The sequence below is a fragment of the Erpetoichthys calabaricus genome, chromosome 9 (assembly GCF_900747795.2).
Source record: "Erpetoichthys calabaricus chromosome 9, fErpCal1.3, whole genome shotgun sequence".
Lineage (NCBI taxonomy): Eukaryota > Metazoa > Chordata > Cladistia > Polypteriformes > Polypteridae > Erpetoichthys > Erpetoichthys calabaricus.
This window is the reverse complement of record NC_041402.2, coordinates 159,277,679-159,300,773: the sequence shown is the minus strand read 5'-3', so window position 1 is coordinate 159,300,773 and position 23,095 is coordinate 159,277,679. Positions and strand designations below refer to the sequence as shown.

Below are 23,095 nucleotides of genomic sequence, written 5' to 3'. Positions count from 1 at the left end.
GTTCAAATTGTTGGGAATCCAAGAATCTTGTGAAATTCTCGTAACAAATTTAATGTTAATGATAAAGATGACTATGTGCCTGAGATGTAAAGCAGACTTTTAACAGATAGATCACTGACAAATAAAACAAAAATTCTTCTTATTATTGTCCAAGTCTTGGATGTTGGGCCAAGACTCTTGTGAATCTTATATGAATAAAGCTAGCAAGAATATTTCAGTAATGCCTGGCAGATAAAGGTGAAGTCAAAACCAAAAAATAGTTAAAAACTCAGAGTAAGCTGTGCAGTTACCAAGGCCAAGTCAAAAACCAGGAGAAACAAAAGTAATATGATTTAAAGGCACAAAAAATGTTCTTTTGATTCCTTAAACTTGGATAGCAAAGTGCTTCCAAAGATGAACTTTTAACCCATTGCTTTGTTAACCGGAGTTCACGAGCTCCGAGAACAACACCCTAACATCACAAGAAGCTGAGGTTGTTTGAAGAGATTGGCTCCAGAGACTCAATAACACTCATTCTTCTTCCTCATCTTTTTCTTCTGTTGCTGCTGCTTCCAAGTTGTAACAGTCTTTTTAAAAAATGTAATTTATATTAGACTAGCTTTTTGCAAATGAATTGCTAGAGTTTTCAGTAAGTGAACTGTCATACATACAGTAAAACCCCATATCTGTTCAGCTCTACTCATTATCGCTAATTCCTACCAAGTTAGTATACAACCTTGGGGTTGTGATTGATGACCAGTTGTTTTTCATTTGCCTTGTTGCTACAGTCTCTTGGTCTTGCAGATTTACTCCGCAAGATCAGACCAAATCTGACAGAGTATGCAGTACAACTCCTACTCCAGCCTTTGGTGGTGCTTTACACCTCGACTACTGCAACTTTCTGCTGGCAGGAGTACTGGCATGTGTCACTAAGCCTTTGCAGATGATTCAAAATGCAATGGCATGTCTGCTGTTCAGCCAGCTGTGACAAGCATGTCACTCCGATCACTGCATTGGCTCATAGTAGAACAAATGTTTGATGCTTGCCTACAGCGTAGTCAATGGGTCAGAACCTGTATACTCTATATGGACACTCTGCTGATGAAAAGCATCTGGTTATGCCACCTCTGTGAGGTACTAAGTCTCAGTCCAAACTCCTTTCATGTGTAGCTCCTAGCCATTGGAACGAGATGTCCAGTTCCATTTAAAATTCTAACACCTTCAATGTGTTGAAGAAATGTTTGGCTCTCTTGTTTAGTGAATTTCTTCCTAATTGGCATTGGCTTTGATAGGTTCTTGTAAGTAAGAAGTGTACCTAGCTTAAGTTTTGTTCTGGACTCTTCACTTTTGATGATCAACTTTTTAAAACTTGTAACATTTGTTCCCAAACAGCCTCCCTGATTGATACTTGCTCAATTATGTTGACCTCTTTTATAGGTCGCTTTGGATAAAAGTATCTGCTTAGCAAACAAGTGTAAAATATAAATGTTAATGTTACTTATTGCTTACATTTTATCATCATTTTAATTTTTCGTTAATTTTACATTGCAAATAATAATTTCTCAAAGGTTCAGGAGTTTGTGGTGATCTACTATAAGCATATTCTCATACATCACTGAAAGTTGATTTATTCTTGATAATTATCGCAGGCATGTTGATTGCAATAATAATCATTCCAGTCTTTTTAATTATTCATTAATTGATTAATTAAATTTCATATAGTAATTAATTATTTATAAAAACACGATTAAGAGTGAATTATTTAAGTGGGGTAGTGTTTCAGTGTAGAGTAGTTCAGAGTAGAGCCGCTGCTCCTCCGCATCGAGAGGAGTCAGATGAGGTGGCTCGGGCATCTGATCAGGATGCCTCCTGGACGCCTCCCTGGTGAGGTGTTCCGGGCACGTCTAACCGGGAGGAGGCCCCGGGGAAGACCCAGGACACGCTGGAGGGACTATGTCTCTCGACTGGCCTGGGAACGCCTTGGGATTCTCCCGGAAGAGCTAGAAGAAGTGGCTGGGGAGAGGGAAGTCTGGGCATCTCTGCTCAAGCTGCTGCCCCCGCGACCCAACCTCGGATAAGTGGGAGACAATGGATGGATGGATAGAGTGCTTCAGTGGTTAGCACTGTTGCCTCTCAGTATGATGGACACCCAGGTTTCATCCTTTGCCTGACCACTGTCAGTTTATCAGTTTGACAGTTCATGTGCTGCCTTGCAGTAAGGAAATCATGGTTTTGTGTCGTGGTTCAACCCTGCATGGAGAGCAAAGAGCTTTGAGTAGTGAGAACAGCGCTATATAAATGTAAAGGATTATTATTATCATTATGTGGGATTTGTGGATCTTGTCTAAGAAATGAGGACAGTGGGTTTAGTAAATGATTAATGAAGCAGAACTTTGAACTGAATAAGAAATTGTGAGTAAGCCAAATGGTTGCATTTTTCAGAGGATTTCTGGACATGGGCATCAAGCTTGATGAAATTTTGAGAAACATGTATTGTACCCATGCATATTTTCTTTTAACTCATATTGGTTGACTTAACTGAATTTTACTCCATTTGAAGACTTTTTAACCCATGGTTATCTGTGACTGGACCTACCCAGGTGGGTGGATTTGGGCAGAGCATGAGGTGTTCTTTGTTTGCAACAATGTATTGATGCATCTCCAGTCCTGCCTAATACAATTTCCTGGACGTCAGTGTGGTAAATGTGTCAATTCCTCCACACATTGGTAGCAGTTCACCCTCCAGGTACATTTATTTGAGACCTGCTGTGCTCATTTTCACCACATGATGCTTCACTGATTTTTATGGTCAACTTTTGAGACTGTAGATTTACATGGGCCACATGCTGCTACCATATTTGATGGGGGCTAGATTAGAAACCTTCTGTTTAATCTGCATTAAAATCATGACAAAGCATGTCTCTTGTCTGCATTTAAAGAGCTCAAAATATACCAGGCACAACACAGATTCGATAAAAGCTCATTTGTTAGGTCTGCCAGATAACTAGAAGGAAAGCTTTTTATTTTTGTCTTGCTAATAAAAGTCCTGATGATATTAATAACCAGCCAAACTTTAGTATAGCTGAACTAGCCAGAGAGAGGGTGCATGATAAAACAAAGTGTTTTTTTTCCATGTAGGTTGTGTGTGAGTACTTTATGCTTTGGTCAATATTCTGGGTGCGTACATCTTGACATATCTGAGCTGCAGGTTGCACATGAACTACAAGTTTGATTTGTTGTGGTTAAAAGATAATTGAGGGCAGTGAGCAGCATAGCAAGCTTGAACCTTACATATTTCTACACATCCATTCAGAAAATGGAGCAAATAGGCACACACAAGAATGGTTATCTACTTGGCTAGCAACACAAGATTAAAGTGAATGGCAAGCTGAGCTCTATTAGCATTAAAAATAATCATTTTAGTCATTTTGTATAAACCATTTTCTGATTATTTGTTTTCCCTCATTTTTTCATTTGATCAGATTTTTCATTTCATGGTGGGAGAAAGTGGGCCTCTGTGCATGCTAAACCAGTTCAGTGTTATGGTAATACAACCGTATGTAAAGTTATACTGTATCTGCTGGAATTGCTAAAAAGGGCTACAGGCAATTCTATCTGCAATGCCAATGAAAAATTAAAAAGTTGTTCCACTGCATTTTAAAATTGTGATTTAAAAGGGAAAAAATTGCTTTCTAGCTGCTGATCTACCCATTAGTGAGCCTGAACTATTAAAAGAACTATTAAAAGAAAAAAAGTACATTTTTTCCATTTCATCTCTATGAAAACCCATTATAACAGTCATTATGCTTTTCTGTGCCACTTAAATAAAACATTTGGTCTTGCTTGATCAACCACTCATCTGTCCTCATCACAGACCTAGTGTGTCACCCAGAGGTAGCCCTTCAGATTCGGTTGCAGGTGGTAGTCACGTTGGGCCAGGGCAGGAGGACGGGGTGGATGTGGCAGCTCCTCCAATCCACTGCTTTTGCAGAGCCACATTTGTGACTTATGCAGTGTGAGCAGAGTCAGAGGCTTTGTTATGAAGCAGAAGGGGCATGGTCAGCTGTTTCTCTCATCGCTTTATCCTGATTGATTGCTGCGCATGAATGCCAAAGCAAATTCACTTACTATTGACAGGGTATGTGGGATTTCAGAGGCATTCTGAATGATTTTTAATTGACCCCTTATCAATGAGTGTGTCCTTTAATGGACAGACACCTCATTCAGGGTTAGTTACCACCTTATTCCCAATTCAAACACAACAAGCTCTGGTACTCTGCAATCCCCCCAAATTATGCTATTGTTTAGAAAATAGGTAGATAATGTATGCTGGTTTAAGAATACAAATTCTCTTTATGGGGACTGACTAATGCTATTTTTAAAAAAAGCACACCAAGTCTTGGCTAAAACCTTTCTGTGGTCCTCTTATATACGAGGACTACATTTCAGTGAGGACTTTTGTCATGGATCTCTCTAAATCAGGTAGGTGAAAGGGATTAAGTGTTCAGGATAATGGAATTTGTTTGGATCACAATTAAGGTTGAACGATGTGTACAATTCTTAGGTTGTCCAGTCTTTCAACATTACAGATGGACAATGTTATCTCGAGGATAGCAGAGCATCAGTATTTTACCTGAGAAAGACAACATTGATTTTCTGTACTTCCTAGAATTTTCAGTTGGGCTACAGAATGTCCTCATTGTTATAACACCCATGCAAGTTATGAAGACACCTTGTTTAATACAGAATAGCATAACATGGGGAGCTATGGAGAAGTCAGCCTCACCTATTTGATAGCTCCTGAGCACAATCAGCCAAAGTTAATCATTGACTAAGCAAGAACGATGTTGTTGGGAAAGATTCAGAAATGACAAACTTGCATAGTCAGTTGTGTGTATGCTATCTAGCAAAGTTTACAAGTTTAGTCAATGTTGCTAGCACTAGTCCTAAAGGCTTGCCTCACAACCCGTTAATTATTCGCATGTCTGGATTAGGAAAAGCACAAAATATAAGCAGGGCAGTGCCTTTTCACATTATTTATGTCAATAAAGTAAGTTTGCTTTACACATTCTCCAGTATGTTGTTTTAAAGCATAATTAGTATTTTACTTATTAAGCCACATACATCAGCCTTCAGCTTCTCTGAAACAACACACCTGTACAAACAATGGTCTGTTATAGCTTATGGTTATAGGAAGTGGCACCCCTTTTAGTTGTAATAATCTGTGGCAAATTATTTTGAGGGGATTGACGGTGTATGTGAGCTATTGATTGCACCAACACATTGAGTCATTCTCTTATGGAAGCCTGCTGTTCGCCTCCTGCCGAGCTGATCGGAGACCACAACACTCTCTCCATATGCACTGGCTTCCTGATGGTTTATTTTTTCTGGAAAGACAAGATGCAAGACACCATAATGCCGTCTGCGAGAACCGTTGGACTGGTATATATCTTTGGAATCGCCTATCTTTTCTTTTCAGCAACCTGAGAGGTGTGAGTTTATCGCAAATGTTAAGCAGGATTTGATCTCACCAGTCACAATTCCATTCATGCATTCATGCTGACATGCTGCAAATTTGTGGGTTTGGGTGGAGATATCACGATTGCAGTATTATAGTAAATCCTCTGTCTCTCTATTCTTCTCTCAATAAATATGCAACAAACAGATTCTTCTACAGGACTTCATTAATAGGAAACATGGTGTATAAAATGGCGTGCATACCACATTCAAACTACCAACAAAGGAGGTTGTGAGATTCATAATTTTGCAGGAGAAAATGTATTGAATTTTGTATGTTTTTACTTGAGAAACATTTAAAGTTTCTAGTTCAGTGCATTTACAGCTTGTCTGTATACAACTGGGATACAAGTTCCTAGTGTAAACTGGTATTTATGACCTGTTTGATTACATGGTTCAAATCATCTTGGAAGAACGTCCATCGATGATGTAAGTTATCAGTCATTGTTGGTATTGCTTATAGTCTATCCACGATATCTGTATTACTATCGATTTGTATCTTTGACTGAACTGTTTTTTTTATTTATGTATTGTTATCTTTGCAAAATAGTAAATTATGTTTTGGTGTGTTGGACTGGCCATGTTCCTCCGCTTTCATAATACAATAGTGAGCAACATGACTCAGCGTCTTTAAAAATAAAGTGCAGCACACTTGTGAATGCCATTTCTAGACAAGCTAAACCAAATAGCATATTGTAACAGGGTTCACAATACGCAATACCTGATTAAACTATCATTTAACAGTAAGCACTGCTACAGTGTACTGTAGGTAATGCAACCAGCAACAATGGTACAGACATATTGCAAGGGAAACCCCCAGGTAAATAACACTGGAAGTAATCATCACTTAGTTAGAAGAAACAATAATTGATGATGTAGGTCAAATAACCAGTTTAAATGATAGACTCGCCCTAATGTGAATGAGCGGCAAACAACACCTGATAAGTCTGATAATTTTAATGCTTCAGTAAGTGGCTAATCACCTAAGGATTTCTGAATGAACAGTGTGGGCCTAACACTCATCCACAACAATACCTCTGCTCCCTCACCAGATTTATCTGCTAACTGCAGCTGGCTATGTTTGTTTGTTGCATTGATAATGGCTAACAAATCTAGCATCCCTTCCTGTGTTACTGGCGTTATCCCAAGTATATAAATATTCCTGAATAGTGTCCTTAACTTCTTATGCCACGCAATTTTAACACATTAGAGCTGGGGTTTCAGTTATGGACGGAGGGCTTGATGGCTGTGGCTTTTTACAATACCCAGTTTCATAACTGGAACCTTTTTATTTGCAGTTAGGCTTAATTTTAGTTAACTCATTTGTTATGATTTTTAGTTTTAAATGGGCTGCATTTAGGTTTTGTTTTCTGTTTTATTAACTAGCCACCAGTTAATAGTTAAATGCAAATGATAAAGGAACCACAAGCTCTCCAGCTAACTTTTTTCCATTTTAAACTGTGTATGCATCATAAGATATCTGTGTTAAAAAAATATTTAGAAATAAATGAGAGAAAAGGAAGAAGTACAAATCTATTCCAGTCGACAAAACATACTGTATACTAGGGATGGGAATTGATAAGATTTTCACGATTCCGATTCCATTTTCGATTCTGTTTAACAATTCGATTCTTTATCGATTCTCCTATCGATTCTTATTTTTAAAAAAGGAGAACACACAAAACTTAGGACTTTGTTTTATATCTTATCTTTGAACAAGATAGAAATTTAGGAGTAGCATGACCTTACAAACCCAACAGTGAGATCTTAAGAGATCCACAGCCTACGGCTCCTCGATGGGGTGCCATGGGGTCCCCAGAAAAAAATGTGTAAATGTAAAATAATAATAAAATAAATATTCTTCTGTAGCAATAACAAAGTATAACATAAATTATTCTGTGGCAATTACACAAGAATGTCCAGTAACATTTACACTCTCCTTTTTAAAAGTATATATGAGCTGAGCACTCAAAAATAAAACTACATCAGCCAGCAACAAATACAATCAACTCAAGTCCAATGGAACTGTGCACAGTGCAATTCTGCAACCATCAACTATTTTGACAGCTACATCCATGTTGGCCGCATTATCAACAGTGGCTGCCACAACCTTGTCTTTGATACCATACTCCTCCAAGATCTCATCAGTCTCCTCTGCTACAGCTGTCCCTGTCTGTGCTTGGTACACTGGTTTGGTTTTGAGGACTTTTTCTTGAGCCTGGCCATTCCTGACATAATGCAGCGTTACTGTGAGGTAATGATCTTGACTAAAACTTGCCCATCCATCTGCAGTGACGGCTGCCTTCAACACATGTTTCAGCTCAGAAATGGAAACGGATGAAACATCTGGTAAGAGGAGAACACGCAAATTTGACATTCCCTGACTTAGCATACAATTAAACACATTCACTTACCGAAAATCGGGGGCATCTACTGTGGCAAATGGGTGCAAGCCTTTTACCACAAACTTAGTCACTGCTCGGTGACATTCGTCTATCCTGGCCTGTGTCATTTTACTTTTCCCCGCCTCTGTGAAAGGAGAAGCTACCGGTAGACTGCAGCGAGAACTGCCAGCATCTGAGACAGTAGGCTCTGTCTATCTCTCTCGTCATGGTCATCTAAATGCAATGCACAATAATAGCAGGTTTTGCAATAAGGCAAATCGCGCTAACATAATATGCAATGTTAGTTGATTAGTTACCTGCCGTATTAACGGGAGAGGACCTGCAAACGTTACCGCTGCTGCTGGGTTGAGATTCACTAGTCCGGAGCGGATCAAAAACACAACATTCATTTAAGTTTATCGCGTGTTTTGTGTGCAAATGCTTTTGCATATTCGTAGTGTTTCCTCCCTTTGATTAAATATCTACTTTGCAAGTATTGCAAGTTGCCCTGTTGTCATCCTTTCTCGTAAAGTATAACCAAACTTTTGAGCATTTGTGCCGCTTAGGCGCCATGTTTCCTGCTGGGTAAATGACGCTACACAACGCGGTGACGTCATTCGAGGCGACTGGAATCGATAGGGGAATCGTTTGCAAAAATGGAAAACAATTCCAAGGAATTGAAACAGTGGGAACCGGTTCTCAACAAGAACCGGTTTTCGATGCCCATCCCTACGTATACATAATGCTCAAAGAAAAAGGACATCTACAATGTGATTAAGGTTTGACTTGGAAGAAATAAAGCACTAACAAGCTATATCTATCTAGTTTAAAGTAAAATGCTACTCTGTGTGTGTGTGTGTCTGGTGCTTCAGATCAATCTGATTGGTCAGTTTGGATTTGATTGGTCAATGGGGGGGGGGGGGGGCGGGGGTAATGACATGATAATGTTGGAGTGCAAGGTTCAATTCTTGGTTTTGACATTTTTAGTTTTACAAAAACTGAGTTAAAATAAAGCATTTTAATGACAACAAAGCAACATTATGTCGCTAAATACCTACGAGGTGCAACTACGAGTTGCATTCACTGACAGGAAGTATTCATAAGAATTTGAAAAATATGTTAGTCAAAAAGTGGACAGGAGGTGACCAAGAGAGTCTAGGGAACAGGCCTTACAGGAACATGACTGAGAGCAAGAGAGGTTGAGACACACAAGGATACCGAGGAAAGGCATAGCAGGAATGCTGCAGACACACACAGGGTAAGAGAGGTTGTAATACACAGAGATAGAGAGGACAGACACTATTAGAAGAACACTATTTTTAAATCTATTCTATTACCTGTCTTTGACAGGTAAGCGTAGCTAGTAATTAAACGAGAACATAAGGAATCTGACAAACATGAGCAGACCATTCAGTCCGTCAAGCTCATTTGTTTAGCTAACAACTAAGTTATTCCAATTTGTCATCCAGATACTACTTAAAGATGCTCAAGATTTCTGTTTCAATTACATGTTTTGGTAGTTTGTTCCAGATAGCCACAATTTTTTGAGTAAATAAGCGCTTCTTGGCTTCAATCTTAAATGATTTTTACCATAATTGGCTATCCTTGAAAGAATTCTGATGGGTCTACTTCATCAATGGCTTTGAGAACTTTGAAAACCAGGAATAGGTTCTCTGCTTGAGACGAAACAGGTTTAATTCTCTGAGTCTGTCAGAGTAGGACTGTCCTTAAGTTCTGGGATGCACTATGTGCTGCTGTGTCTTTCTAGTAGCATGGTGACCAGAACTGCACACAATACTCCAAATGTGGTCTCACTAGTGCATTGTATAGAGTAGTCCAGATCTAACTGTGCAACTTTTAATGCAATGCAATAATTGGATGATTAGATCTGGACAACCCTGTATAGTCTAAGCAAAATGTTTTTTATGATAACCTAGCATTTTATTTGCCTTTTCATTAGATTCTGTGCACTGCATAGCTGATGAAAATGTTATGACAACATAAATCCCTAAATTCTTTTCAGAGTTTCCTTCCTTTGGGACAGTGTTTCCCACCTTGTTTTTATAATTAATGTTCCTTTTGTTCACTTATAGCACTTTGCAATTCTTTACATTAAACTGCATTGTCTACGTGTTCTCCTCTTCTGAAGCTTGTCCAAGTCTTCCTGTTTTGCTGTCCCCTCAGTGTCTGCCATTCCTCCCGTTGTAGTATCATCTGCAAGTTTCCCAGATTTACTAGCTACACCGAAATCGATGTCATTATTATTACATCAGAAAAAGTAATGGTTCCAGGACAGACTCCACTCCTGGGGGACTTCATTGATGCATGGAGCATTTGGAGCATTCTCCATTTATTCTTTGTCTCCTGCTGGTTAACCAACCTGAGATCCAGTTTTGTTGGTTATCACTGATAAAGTACCTCATTTCATCATCAGCGAGGACTGGCTTCTTTCAGTAACATTAAAAAAATGTCATGTCTGTTGCACAAGTGAGTTTTGTGTTGTAACTCACCCATCATGGACACAAGGAGTGCTGTCTTTTGAAGGGCACACACTGTATCTGGGGTTGACCAATATTTGATTCTTTAAAATTAAGTTTACATGTAATTGAGTAGTTTTGATGGTATTATTTAGTAAACTGTATCATACACCATTTATGTATGTTGAGGACAGCAGCTGATTATCCCTAAAGCATTATCATTTGTTGCTCTTTCCTTCCCAGGAATCCTTAGGGCTTTAGAATTGCTTGGGTCTCCTCACCTCACATTAGGTTTTTGTTGACCGTAATTAATCCTGATTTAATTATTTTGCATGTCTGCCTTTTCTTAATACCTATGGTTTGCAATTCCTTACTGCAAGAACTGTTTGGAGTATTGCAGGAAATTGTTTTCTGGGTCAGCAGCTGCTTCTGTTCTGTTCCAATTGATTAAGGATGCAAGCACTGCTCTGGCGTAGCACTTCTGAAGATGACAGTTTGAGGTCACGTTTATAAATACCCTCTGAAGTGTGTGTGATGTGTGCATGTGTATGTTTGCCACGCTTCATTTAAATAATATCTTCTAAGTCATCTACCTGAGGCCTAATTTTGTTCCCATAAGAAAACAAAGTGGAACTTTTCCCATCTGGTTTTATACATGAATTGGATTAAACATTTTTTAAAACTTTCAGTTTATAAGTAAATGGACTTCTGTTTATTAGTACATAATTCTATACATGAGAAGTGCTTCATATTTTCCAGTCTTTTAGCATGTGACCTTGTGGTCCCACCCTACTGGGCTGATGTATGGGGAATGAGATATCAGGCTCTGAAAAGTCACTCTCCAAAACTTCCTACTCCTCGCAGAAACTAAAAGCCTGCAAAACTGAAGAACTTGTCTGCTTTTTGTTTCATACTTTGTGGTGCTGCACGTAGGAATGTTGCTATAAAAATATGTTTAATTTGTTTTTAACATGGTAACGCATGCACTAACAATGCTATAAAAAAGTGAGTGGCCTTTGAGGATTTAAAGTAATACAGTATTTAGTAGTTTTTAGTTCATCGTCTACATAGAATTATAACTCATGAATTGTGTGACATCTATGCTTCCGATGACGCTTGATCACAGAAGGGATTTTATAAGCAACCCAAGAGAATTGTTCGTGGCTTTCTCAGGATGCTTAGGAGGTTCAGAATCACCAGTGTATCAAACTGAGAACTTTTATGTGAAATGTAATTGCTCTTTGTTTAGATATTTAACCTGCTTTCATCATTTATTGTTCATTGAATAAGTCATATCCTTTTAATTCTTTTTCACTTTGATATAATCACTTTTAAGTGATAGGTTACGCACCATATTAGGAAATGTGATATATCAAATGCAATCAGGCTGCTTCAATAATACGACATATTCAGTAATGTTTTTTGTAATTCTGCTCTCCATGAAAGGTGTTTTATATAATAAAGGAGAATTGATTTATGGAGCTATTCTCCATTGAATTGTTGCTTTGAACCTTTTATGATAGGGGTGGGAAATTTCATAGATGGCAGATCATGATGGGTGACCTTTTCATTTCAGTCACTTTGATGATGACGAATTATACCTGTAAATGAATTCATTGCTAAGTTGGATTCCTTGGTTATTTTCATTTTTTTGTGTTAGTCATATAATGAATTTATCATTTTTTGTGATCATTTGTAAGTTTTTAGTCCTTAGTTTGTGTCGGACTACTTTTTTGTAAAAGTTACTCGTAAAATCACACATTAGCAAAAGACAGACTTCATTGTGACAGAGAAATCTGTATCTTGTTTAGCTCAGGTTGTAGCCTTCTTAGAACTGAAGCCATAATCTATAAGAAGATCAGCTCAGCTGTTGAGTGGGATTTTTTGGGGGGTGGGGGATTGGACGGCAGATGAGTGAGCCAATGGATCTTGTTGAGTGAGACAAACAGTCTTGTCTCCTGAAAGGCTACAGTCATCCTTCTTCAGGATGACATGGTGGCATCAACGACTTTGATTACTTTACATCAGTAATGATAATGGTGAAGCGTGAGTAAAATACAGTCCTGTCATTTCACAAATAATGCAAATCTGTGCTGAAATTTATATTTAGTAGTAATGACTGAAACAGCAAAGCTTCGATTTGCATGCACTTTCTTGAAGCTGATGCTAAAATTTGTTTTGTTGCCAGTGTTGCAATTGCAAAACAGAAAATCAATTAAGAAAAAAAATTTTCAGATAGAAAACAAAGAATATTACTAAAGACTCATCACACCTGTGTTTTTTCTGCATCTGCATAATGGAGAAAATCACATACACACTAGTGAAATCAACTCTCGTTAATTCTTGTTTCGTATATTTTGTGAACGTGCGACATGTTGCGTAATTTTCACCCTGAGATGCCCTGAAACAGTTCATCCGTAACTTGACATGCTGCCTATGTTCCACATGAAGTTGCACCAATATGATCCATCGGAAATGGGAAAACTCACTTTTAGGTTGAATGTCCTGTTTTTGTCACTTCAGTTCCCCTTAAATTTTTAATAGTCTCTCAGTCCAGAATATATATACAGTAGAATTGGTCCTAATGAGGTTAATTTAATTTCCAGATCCATTTCATTGAACTTCAACATTGAGTAAATCTCTTACTTTTGACAAATATGCAATGTTATTAGTTTATCACTGAGCAAAGCACCCTCATCTTCAGAAACCTCCACCACATTGTCAAAGTGATTATGAAAGCTTCTTACACAATTGCCTTTTGAGAATCACTAAACTTGAATATTAAGCAGCAAATATTGAAAATGTTAATCATTCTCAAAACACAGCTCCTAGAATGGTTGATCAATGAGAGAATGAGCTGTGATTTTATTTACTGAATTAATGACAGCATATGATGACTTATGGAGGTTTATTTGTAACCAGGTGTTCAAAATGAATGGTAAAAGTAAATGGTAAAGACATTTCTTGCTGCTTTTATCATGCAAATAACACTCCCACAGGAGTGACCAGTCATCAATGGCATTCATTCAGTTGTAAAAGCAACTCTATTAGTACAGTAAGTGGAATTTCATTACCTTTGAAGTACTGCTCAACAACACCAAATATTGACTCGCCTTTGCTTTTCGTTTCTTATTGCCTTGTTAGTAACAACTCTTGACATGAAGTTTCATGTGTCATAAAGAGCACATAAACGAAAAGCAACGACTCTATACCTGACAAAGGTATAATGCAAATTCCCTCATCCTTAACATGTTGAACAAACCATCTTCCCTACTCTTTGCAATCTTGTTTATGCTATTAATATTATCTATCTATCTATCTATCTATCTATCTATCTATCTATCTATCTATCTATCTATCTATCTATCTATCTATCTATCTATCTATCTATCTATCTATCTATCTATCTATCTATCTAAAGAGTTGGTTTAGGGAATCTTGTTAATTCTATGATATGGTCAATTGTATAAAGCAGTACTCAGAACCCTACTAACTGCTAGCAGGTTCAGTTTTGCCCCAGTTGGCATATGTAGATTTCCTTAATTAGCAATCAACATCGAAATTGTGTGTGTTGCCATAAACTATCTGTCTTTTGTTATGAAGCATTGCAAAACCAACTTGACAGTGTTGGTTATCAGAAAGTGAATGAAAAAATATTAAATAGATGCAATGTTCCCTGCCATTAACTGGCAAAGATGTGCCTTCTTTACATGTTTAATCTGGAATGGTTCACTGCCTCATTGGTGCTTGTATAAATACATCCTTCAGATATTGTCTACATTTCTTTCATTTTCTTGATTTTCTGCATATGCATCATAAGCATTACCAAACCTTTAAAGTAAATAAGTACCCTCTGATGATCTATATGTGAAGTATACCACATATACTGTATATACAGGCAAATGAAAAGTCATAGGTAAAAGATAGAAATAGAAATTTATAAAAATTAAGAATTTTATGTGCTTAATTCCAAAGACATGCAGGTTAGGTGGATTGGCAATTCTAAATTGGCCCTAGTGTGTGCTTGGTGTGTGGGTGTGTTTGTGTGTGTCTTGCGGTGGGTTGGCACCCTGCCCGGGATTGGTTCCTGCCTTGTGCCCTGTGTTGGCTGGGATTGGCTCCAGCAGACCCCCGTGACCCTGTGTTCGGATTCAGCGGGTTGGAAAATGGATGGATGGATGGATATTTGTAAAGTAATTCATAATTTGCATTTGATTAAATGAAATATTTGCTTGGTCCAGCTAATTACTATTAAAATGTAGCTATATCCATAGAAAGTTTGCTTAAGAAATTTTGGGGGTACAAAACAAAAACTGGCAAACAATATTAGCTAATAAGATTGATTTTTCTGTACTTTCTTTGTATACATACAGTATGTTATGCTTAATGCTTTTCAACATTTTTGGGGCTGATTCCTGCATGAATTCCAGCAATCTATAGGGTTTTGAAACTCAGGTATTTGAATTTGAGGTCATTTTGTTGTTTAAAGCGTTTCTGAAGAATTAATATTTATTAGTGTTCTGCCACAACACCATTTTTTTTCCTCTGGGCACTACCATCCTACACCATTTGCATTAGTTATCTCTGAATCAGTACTACCCAGAATTCCTCAGGGCATGTGACACTTCTGATGTCATCAGAGCAATGGTATATAGGATGGCCAATGCCTATCCAGGGTATGCAACTATTGTGTCTTTCTAAAAACCTGTATTTTGATTTCTCAGTTCATAAATCTTTGCTGTTTTCCTGGACATGTGATTTTTGTGTTGGTTTCTGCTTAGAATAAAGATTGCTCTGACTCTCAGTTTTGACCTCTGCTAGTGTATAGATTTCTCATATCACGGCATAAGAAACAATTAGAAAAATATTTCATGATGTTTTCTGTACATTAGACTTCTCGTATCTCAACAGGTGCACTAGAGGGGCAACAATGATGCAACCCCCAAAACAGGAATGGTTTAGCAGGTGGAGGCCACTGACATTTTTCCCTCCTCATCTTTTCTGACTGTTTCTTCTCTAGTTCTGCATTTGGCTACGGTCAGTGTCACTACTTGTAGCATGAGGTGATACCTGGACCCTACAGAGGTTGCACAAGTAGTCCAACGTCTCCAGGATGGCACATCAACACGTGCCACTGCCAGAAGGTTTGCTGTGTCTCACAGCACAGTCTCAATGGCATGGAGGAGATTCCAGGAGACACAGTTACTCCAGAAAAGCTGGACAGGGCCATATAATGTCCTTAACCCATCAGCAGGACCTGTATCTGCTCCTTTGGGCAAGGAGCAACAGGATAAGCACTGCCAGAGCCCTACAAAATTACCTCTATCAGGCAGGCCACTGGTGTGAATGTCTGTGACCAAACAATAAGAAACAGATTTCATGAGGGTGGCCTGTGGACCCTATGCCCGTGCTCGATTGGCATTTGCCATAGAATACCAGAGTTGACAGATCCACCACTGGCACCCTGTGCTTTGCACAGATGAAAACAGGTACAACCGGAGCACATGTGACAGACGTGAAAGGGTCTGGAGGAGCCATAGAGAACATTATAATGCCTGTAACATCATTCAGCATGACCAGTTTGGTGCTGGGTCAGTGATGATCTGGGGAGGCATATCCATGGAGGGACGCACAGACCTCTACAGGCTAGACAACGGCACCTTGACTGCCATTAGGTATCGGAATGAAATCCTTGGACCCATTGTAAGATCTTATACTGGTTCAGTGGGTCCTGGGTTCCTCCTGGTACACAACAATGCCTGGCCTCATGTGGTGAGAGTATGCAGGCAGTTCTTGGAGAATGAAGGAATTGATACCATTGACTGGCGCCCTTGCTCGCCTGACCTCAATCCAATCGAATACCTCTGGGACTTTATTATTAGTATGATTTTGCGTTGCTGCAATGAAATTTCAGCAAAGTGGACTAGCCTGCCGCATCATTTTTTCACTTTGATTTTCGGCGTGTCTTTGAATTCAGCCCTCTGTAGGTTGATAATTTTCATTTCCATCAAATGATGTGGCATCCTTTCGTTCCTAACACATTACCCAGTCCATATCAGTAGAGATATCCAGCAGGATTTTTTTTTTCCCATTGAGATCTGATGTGTTTTCAAAGTGTTCCTTTAATTTTTTTGAGCAGTTTATAATAGTATATATTAGTGTCACATTTTAATTTAGAAATTAAAATAATAATTTGCTTTTTTGTAGCTATAGTTTTTCATTAAAACTAACTTATACATATGAGTATATGAAATTGATGAACACAAATATAAATTTGATGTGATCTAATCACATAGCTGATATTTAGATACGCAACATGGATTATTGCATGACAGTTCCAATCATAGACACTGTGCTTTCAGTAAAGAACATGCTGTGTTTTAATAGAAGCTCATCATCAGCTAATATGATAAGAGTATGGCTCATTATTGCATGTAGTAAAACACTGAAATCCATTGACCTTTCTCCAGGAAACATGGCCTGCAGAGAGCAGCCTGACAAACAAGGTAGATTTCAAGCACGTTTCAGTGAGTTATAATAAGGACAATGAAGTCAGTTTACCCATCCATCTGCACATATTTGAAATGAGTGCACACATTATTATAAACGAAAAAGATGTACCCTATTGGAGTATATTGCCTGTTGCCTAAGGTTATTGCCTACTGAATGGCAATCCCTCAACACTAGAGAGAGACAGAGAGACCATTTAGGATCTAACTGGCTAAGAACTGGTCAGGGCAAATGCTATAAAAATAAATAAATAAAAGCAAAAAATGTAAACACATTGTAAAAGAGGAGACACAACATTAAACATTTTGGTCATTGCCTTACAAATTGTGGAGTAGTCTTTTCAGAATTGAACTGGAGCAAGATGGCTGGTCCTGGGTTTATATGGTGACACGGCGGGAAAGGACAGGTCCAGGAGGGTGGAAAATGGAAGTGATGTCAACGATGCAGTGGCGGGAAGAGCGAAGGCATTAGTCCATGGCGCCAAACCCTTGTTTGGTGGGTAGTTACCATTACTAGAGCCCTTAAGCTGCCTCCCATGCACATGTGCATGACAACATACATGCCCATACATACATATCCATGCATTTATGTTGTATACATATAAAAGAAGTATAATCTGCCTGTTCTCCTTTTTCCCCCCACAGACATCAATTAAATACCACAAGGAGGGATGAGATATGGTAACAACAGTTTGAGTTTGTGTTCTTGCAGAAGTCCAAACAATGGGATGAGGCTTTATTTATATGAGAGGAAAACTGCAAAACACCAGTTTCTAAGAGCGGACATTTATGCATTTGGAGGTTTTCCACTTTGATGCCAGTGTTGATTTGACTGCAGTGGTGCCCAATTGGTTGTGAAATTTGGAGGAAAAAGAGTTAGAGAGAATGATATATCTAAGATTAGGAATATAATGAGAGAGAGAAGAAGGAGAACTTACTATAGAGGAGGATAGAAGACCAAAATGAAAACACCGGAGAACAGAAGCAGAGCATATGAAGAAACACACTGGAGAGTAGCCCAATGGATCTGGAGAAAGTCCTATGGCAAAGTGCTTATAAGGGGTTAGGTAGAGTCTGTGCACAAATTGAAATATGTATATTGGTAAATTGGATTCTTTTCCATATTTTTGAATATAGTGTCAGAACATAATTTGGTTCCTCCTGATGATATGTCATTTTACCAAATAGAAACACATGGAAGGGGATGGAAGAATGATTTGCAAAATAAGGAATGAAGTGAGTAGATGTGTAGATGGTATGATAGTGGTTTGTTTAAAGTGGGGGTGTCATACTCTGATCCTGGATGGCCACAGCGTCTGCTTATTTTCATTCTAACCATCTTCTTAATTAGGGCCCATTTTTGGCTGCTAATTAACTGCTTTTGCCTTAGTTTTAATTAACTTGACTCAGGCCCCTTAGCTGTTACTTTATCCTTAATTAGCAGCCAAACAATAATAAGACATAAAACGAGCTGCAACATGACCAACTAACCTGTGCCCATCACACAATATGTGAAAATAAAGAAAGGTAAAGGTCTCAGTAAGCTTGATATCCGAGGTCACCAAAACATTTTGATAGTGTTCTTAGAAAAAAAAAAAATAAAATCAGCAGTTTTAGAAATGTCTGCCATAGCAGAATGAGAGCAACAACAAGCTGTGGAATTAAATAACGAGTTTAATTAACAGTAAGAATCGGCTTCCTCATTAAGAAGCTGGTTGAAGTTTGAAGCACCAATTTAGCTGGTCACCTGTCAGCTCATTTCATGTATCATTTCTGTCTGGCTGCTGTTTAACAATGAAAAGAATCAATTCAGAGGACTGAATCCTTAAAACCAGGGCTATTAAACTGAAGAGAAAAGAAGTTAATTAGCAGTGAAACCTGGTCACTGATTAGGAAAAGGGTTAGAATGAAAATCTGCAGCCACTGCGGCCCACTAGGACTGGAGTTCGATATCCATGGTTTAAAGTATAGGGGAACTTCCCCTAACACTAATGATTTGTTGAAAATCCAAATAAAGACAGGGGACAGTTGATCAGCACAATTTTTTAAGCAGGAAAGTGAGACCCCATGCACAACCTGTTGCTTTCTTAGTCTGGTGTACTTTGAAGAACCAACACACTTCCTCTACAGAGATTTTTAATACCGGTTCAATGGGAAAATGAGTAGTGGGGAGAGTCGTATACATATGTACAATGAGAGCGCTGGAGATCATGTCCATTGTATTCTGGGGCTTATCAAACATTCAATTCATCAGACAGGTGGTGATTTACTGCAATATGGGGGGATAGTTTCCTGTAATTTGTAAAATTTTATAGTCCAGGTAACTTTACCATTGAATATGGGAGTCACTTTACACCATTTGATGGGGACATCAAGTCGTCACAACACCAGTCTTCACTCAGAGACCCTGTTATAACAACAGAACCCATATACTGTATAATGTGAGAGATCTTTGCTTACTTTTTATGAATCTAAGATCTTTTTTAGAGAGAGTCAATATATAGTTGTAGACTTTTCAGTTTCGAACTAGGAAGGAGAGACTGTATTGTTTCACTGTACAAAAATGGGAAGGAGAACAAGAGGGTAATGATTCTGTTTGAAATTGGGCCACTTTCCCAGTTATAAATAAAGACTTAATTTTTAGTTTTAGTCTCCTGTTGGCCAGGCAAAGTATGATGATCATTTTTGTGTTTCTGACCATTAAGGGGAGTGGAGGGTCTTGGACCTTTCTGATATTTTAGCCAGATCTATCTACCCATTTTCCAATGCACCAACTTAAGTGCAAGGCCATAGGGGCCAGGGTCTCTCCTCTTTTAGCACTGGGAACAAGACAAGAGCCAAACATAGCAGGAGCCACCAGTACATTTCCAGAGTCATTCACTCTTACATAGACTGAGCCATTTTAGAGTTGCCAGTTAACCATACATCCATATTGGAAGTTAGAAAAAATGGATACCTTGCAAACAATAAGTGTGCTGGAGATCATTTCCCATAGCTGTGAGGCAGCAGCCCTAACCACTACTGTGCTTCGTGTATGTCGCATTCATGTAATTGTAGATAAATAGGTTTTTTGTAAGGAGATAACAACTTGTCTTTTGTTGAATGACACAGAAACCCACAGGTTGAGATCAATCTTACAGTAGCAGTAATTAAAAAAATTACATACCTGTCCTTCACAATATTTATTTCTCTTTCTTGGTGAATTGGAAGTAGACTTTAACATAATGTGAGAATCATGGCTATTACAATTACTATGTTATGAGCTGCTCTAAAACCCATTTTTTGTGTTTCCCTGCAGACATTCTGTGGGCGGTCAAATTAGTTTTAATTGTTGGTCATGCATAATAAACTGTACAGCATTTTTCAAACTTCTGTTTATTTATTTATTTTAATATATTTGTGATTTCTTGTTCTGCTTTTTAGGTTGGCATGGAAACTAACACACAATCTTGAATTAATGCACCACACGAAAAATTAGAACTTTGCTGTATTTGCCACTAACATGCTTCTAACACATGTCAAAAAAAAAAAGTTAAACATGCCTACGCATGGCAGCTGTTTGTGCACTCATCAGAATGAATAGAAATGCCAATCCAAAGTACTGGTCAGACAAAAGTGAGAAGCTATTATAGTGTCTGTCAGAATACAAAATAAACTGACAGTCAATAAAGAGGTGGAGACTCTGCAGTTAACTGGCAAGGTAACAAACAGCTTGCTTGTAGAACTGCCTTTCATTTTAAATGCTAGAAATGCATTATTTTGAGCAAGACACCCCCAACCACTGTAATATGCTTTTAAATATACGCAGGTATAATTAGGAAAACCTTTAGGCCATTGTTTGTGTGTCACTTTCTCTCTTTTCTTTTTGTTAATATTGCTTATTTGCTACTATGATGGTATCAGTTACTTGGTAAGAGCTGTGCTGTCTGAAAAACTATGAAATGGAGTGTATTAAACACATGACAATGGCTAATGCTGCAGAGTCACTTGCCCTTAGTTGGTCCAAAGACACATTACACTATAGGTTAACTTCATGAGGCTCAAGCAAAAGTACAACATGACATCCATTCATTTCAGAACAAATCAGCATTTAGGATCCGACTTGGAGTGGGCCAGATCTAAATTGCCCTAGTGGAAATGCTGGCGATTCGAAATATCATTTAATGAATACAATAATTGCAAATTTACATCCCTTCCCCAGCCTTACAGACATAATATATACTGTACTTACAAAACAATCCAGACAGCAGTGGCGTAGCGTAGTGGGGGCGGCATGGCCGGCCCGCCCTGGGCGGCACTTTTAGGGGGCGGCAAAATTTCACAATAAATAATAATAATATCTTGTAAAAATTGGAACCATACCTAAATAAGGGGGCGACGGAATTTTCCTCCACCCCGGGCGGCTGACACCCACGCTACGCTACTGCCAGACAGGAAGTCAAATTTATGCACAAGTCTCAATCACACATACCTTCATCAGGGATGACTAAAGGCAGTGATGCACTGTAATGTGCAAGACTGCATTTGCTCAGTTTCTTCCCAGTATGTCAAAAGAAAAATCCTTGCACACCTTTCCCCAGTGTTGACTCTTATCAATTTACTTATCACCTAGATATATTTTAGCTTACGTGTTTACTAAGTGTTGACTGACCTCTTTGCTTGATCAGCTGATGGACGGCTGCTTCTGCTGTGCTGCGTGATCTGCACTTAGCTCGCCTACCCCTTCTTCCCCCACTAGCGCTATGTGCCATTGTGAAGAGTGGGGCTGAACGCACCCCAAGGAGACATGGCCACTCCTCCAAAACCCCTCTTAAATGGTGATACAATGGGAAACAAATAACAGTTATTTTTTTTTTTTTTTACCTCCTGTTTGGTCGATCAGCTGCTGGCTTGCTACTCCTGCCGTGCTGCATGATCTGCACTTCGTGCAGCGCTTCGAACATTTATCGTGGGACATAAAAGTGTCTCTCTGTCTCTTTTCAAAAGATCTCTCTTCCAAAAATCACGTCTAGTCACAAGATTTGTTTTCATATCAGAGAGATATATATGTATGTGTGTATTTTATATATATAATATACTTGTATATAAATAAGTATGTGTGTGCTAATACCTTGGAGGTAATATATAATTTTGTAAAATGTAGTCTATGAATTAAGCTTCTAACCTGTTCATCCAATTCAGTTCAGGGTCTTGGCAGCAATACGTATAAATTGTAAACATTGCAGGGCCTTCACAAACATGACTATAGTTAGTCGTAGGGTCCCCTGTTGCCATGCTGAATAACTATCACTCTAAGTACTGTATTTGCTATGTATTGTATTTACATTTTTTGTATGCAATCTTTGAAAAATTGCAAAATCCATTCATCTATCCATCCATTCATTCAACTGCTAAACAATCTTAGGGCTCAAGACAGGACCAATCCCAGTCCATCATCACAGGGTGACTTTCTCAGTTTTGTAATTCATACAAAAACATCATGATATAAAATTGATTAGACAAAGCTTGTAGAGTTACGAACAAATTCAACAATTTCAGAATACAATGATACAATATCTTGTTTTATTAGTATTACATTTTTTTTTCTTTTTTCAGGGGCATGAGACCATTCCATCATCCAGAAGAAGATGACTTTGTACCAGAACTGTCCAGGAGTATTCACCCTCGAGAGCGGCCTGACTGGGAAGAAACTCTGAGCGCAATGGTAAGATCATTTCAACACAGAACTGCCTAGCAGCCCAGCTGAATAGTCATGGTAAACTGACTGCCCCTAATTTTCAGTTGGGGTCAGATGGTGACCACTGTTCATTTGCGAAATTCACCAAAGCATTTTTCACAGTGAATATTCTGTGTTCACCGGGGACCTTGTTTGACAAATATTTTCCTAATAATTTGCTATGTGGCTAGCTTAGACAAACATTTTTTTCCCAGTGCCTCATGATGCTCTGAAGGGCCAGCGTGACATCACAGAGCTGAAGCAGAACTTTCACACATGGTCACTATAAGCGTACTCCACTTTACTTTTATGCTGCTGCCTGATCTGCTTTGCACATGTGTGTGGTCACCTCCCAATCAGTTCCCTAGCTGGATTTGGACCCTGCATGCATTTAAAAAAATTAAATGAACAAAGTAAGCTCATAGTATCTTCGTTTTGAGAGATACATTCTTCTTTGTTCTGCAAACATTCATCATATGTTGTGTGTTCACTGCTGGAATAAGCATTTTATGC

General features: G+C 38.4%; 1 protein-coding gene across 1 annotated transcript in view; it reads left to right on the top strand.

The window, feature by feature from the left end:
* arhgap32b (Rho GTPase activating protein 32b) overlaps positions 1 to 23,095 on the top strand; it is a 599,869-nt gene that overhangs the window by 246,786 nt on the left and 329,988 nt on the right. The window contains exon 4 of the mRNA XM_051932371.1: positions 22,462 to 22,570. Coding sequence (XP_051788331.1) covers positions 22,462 to 22,570 — 109 coding nt within the window. The remainder of the gene's footprint in view (positions 1 to 22,461; positions 22,571 to 23,095) is intronic.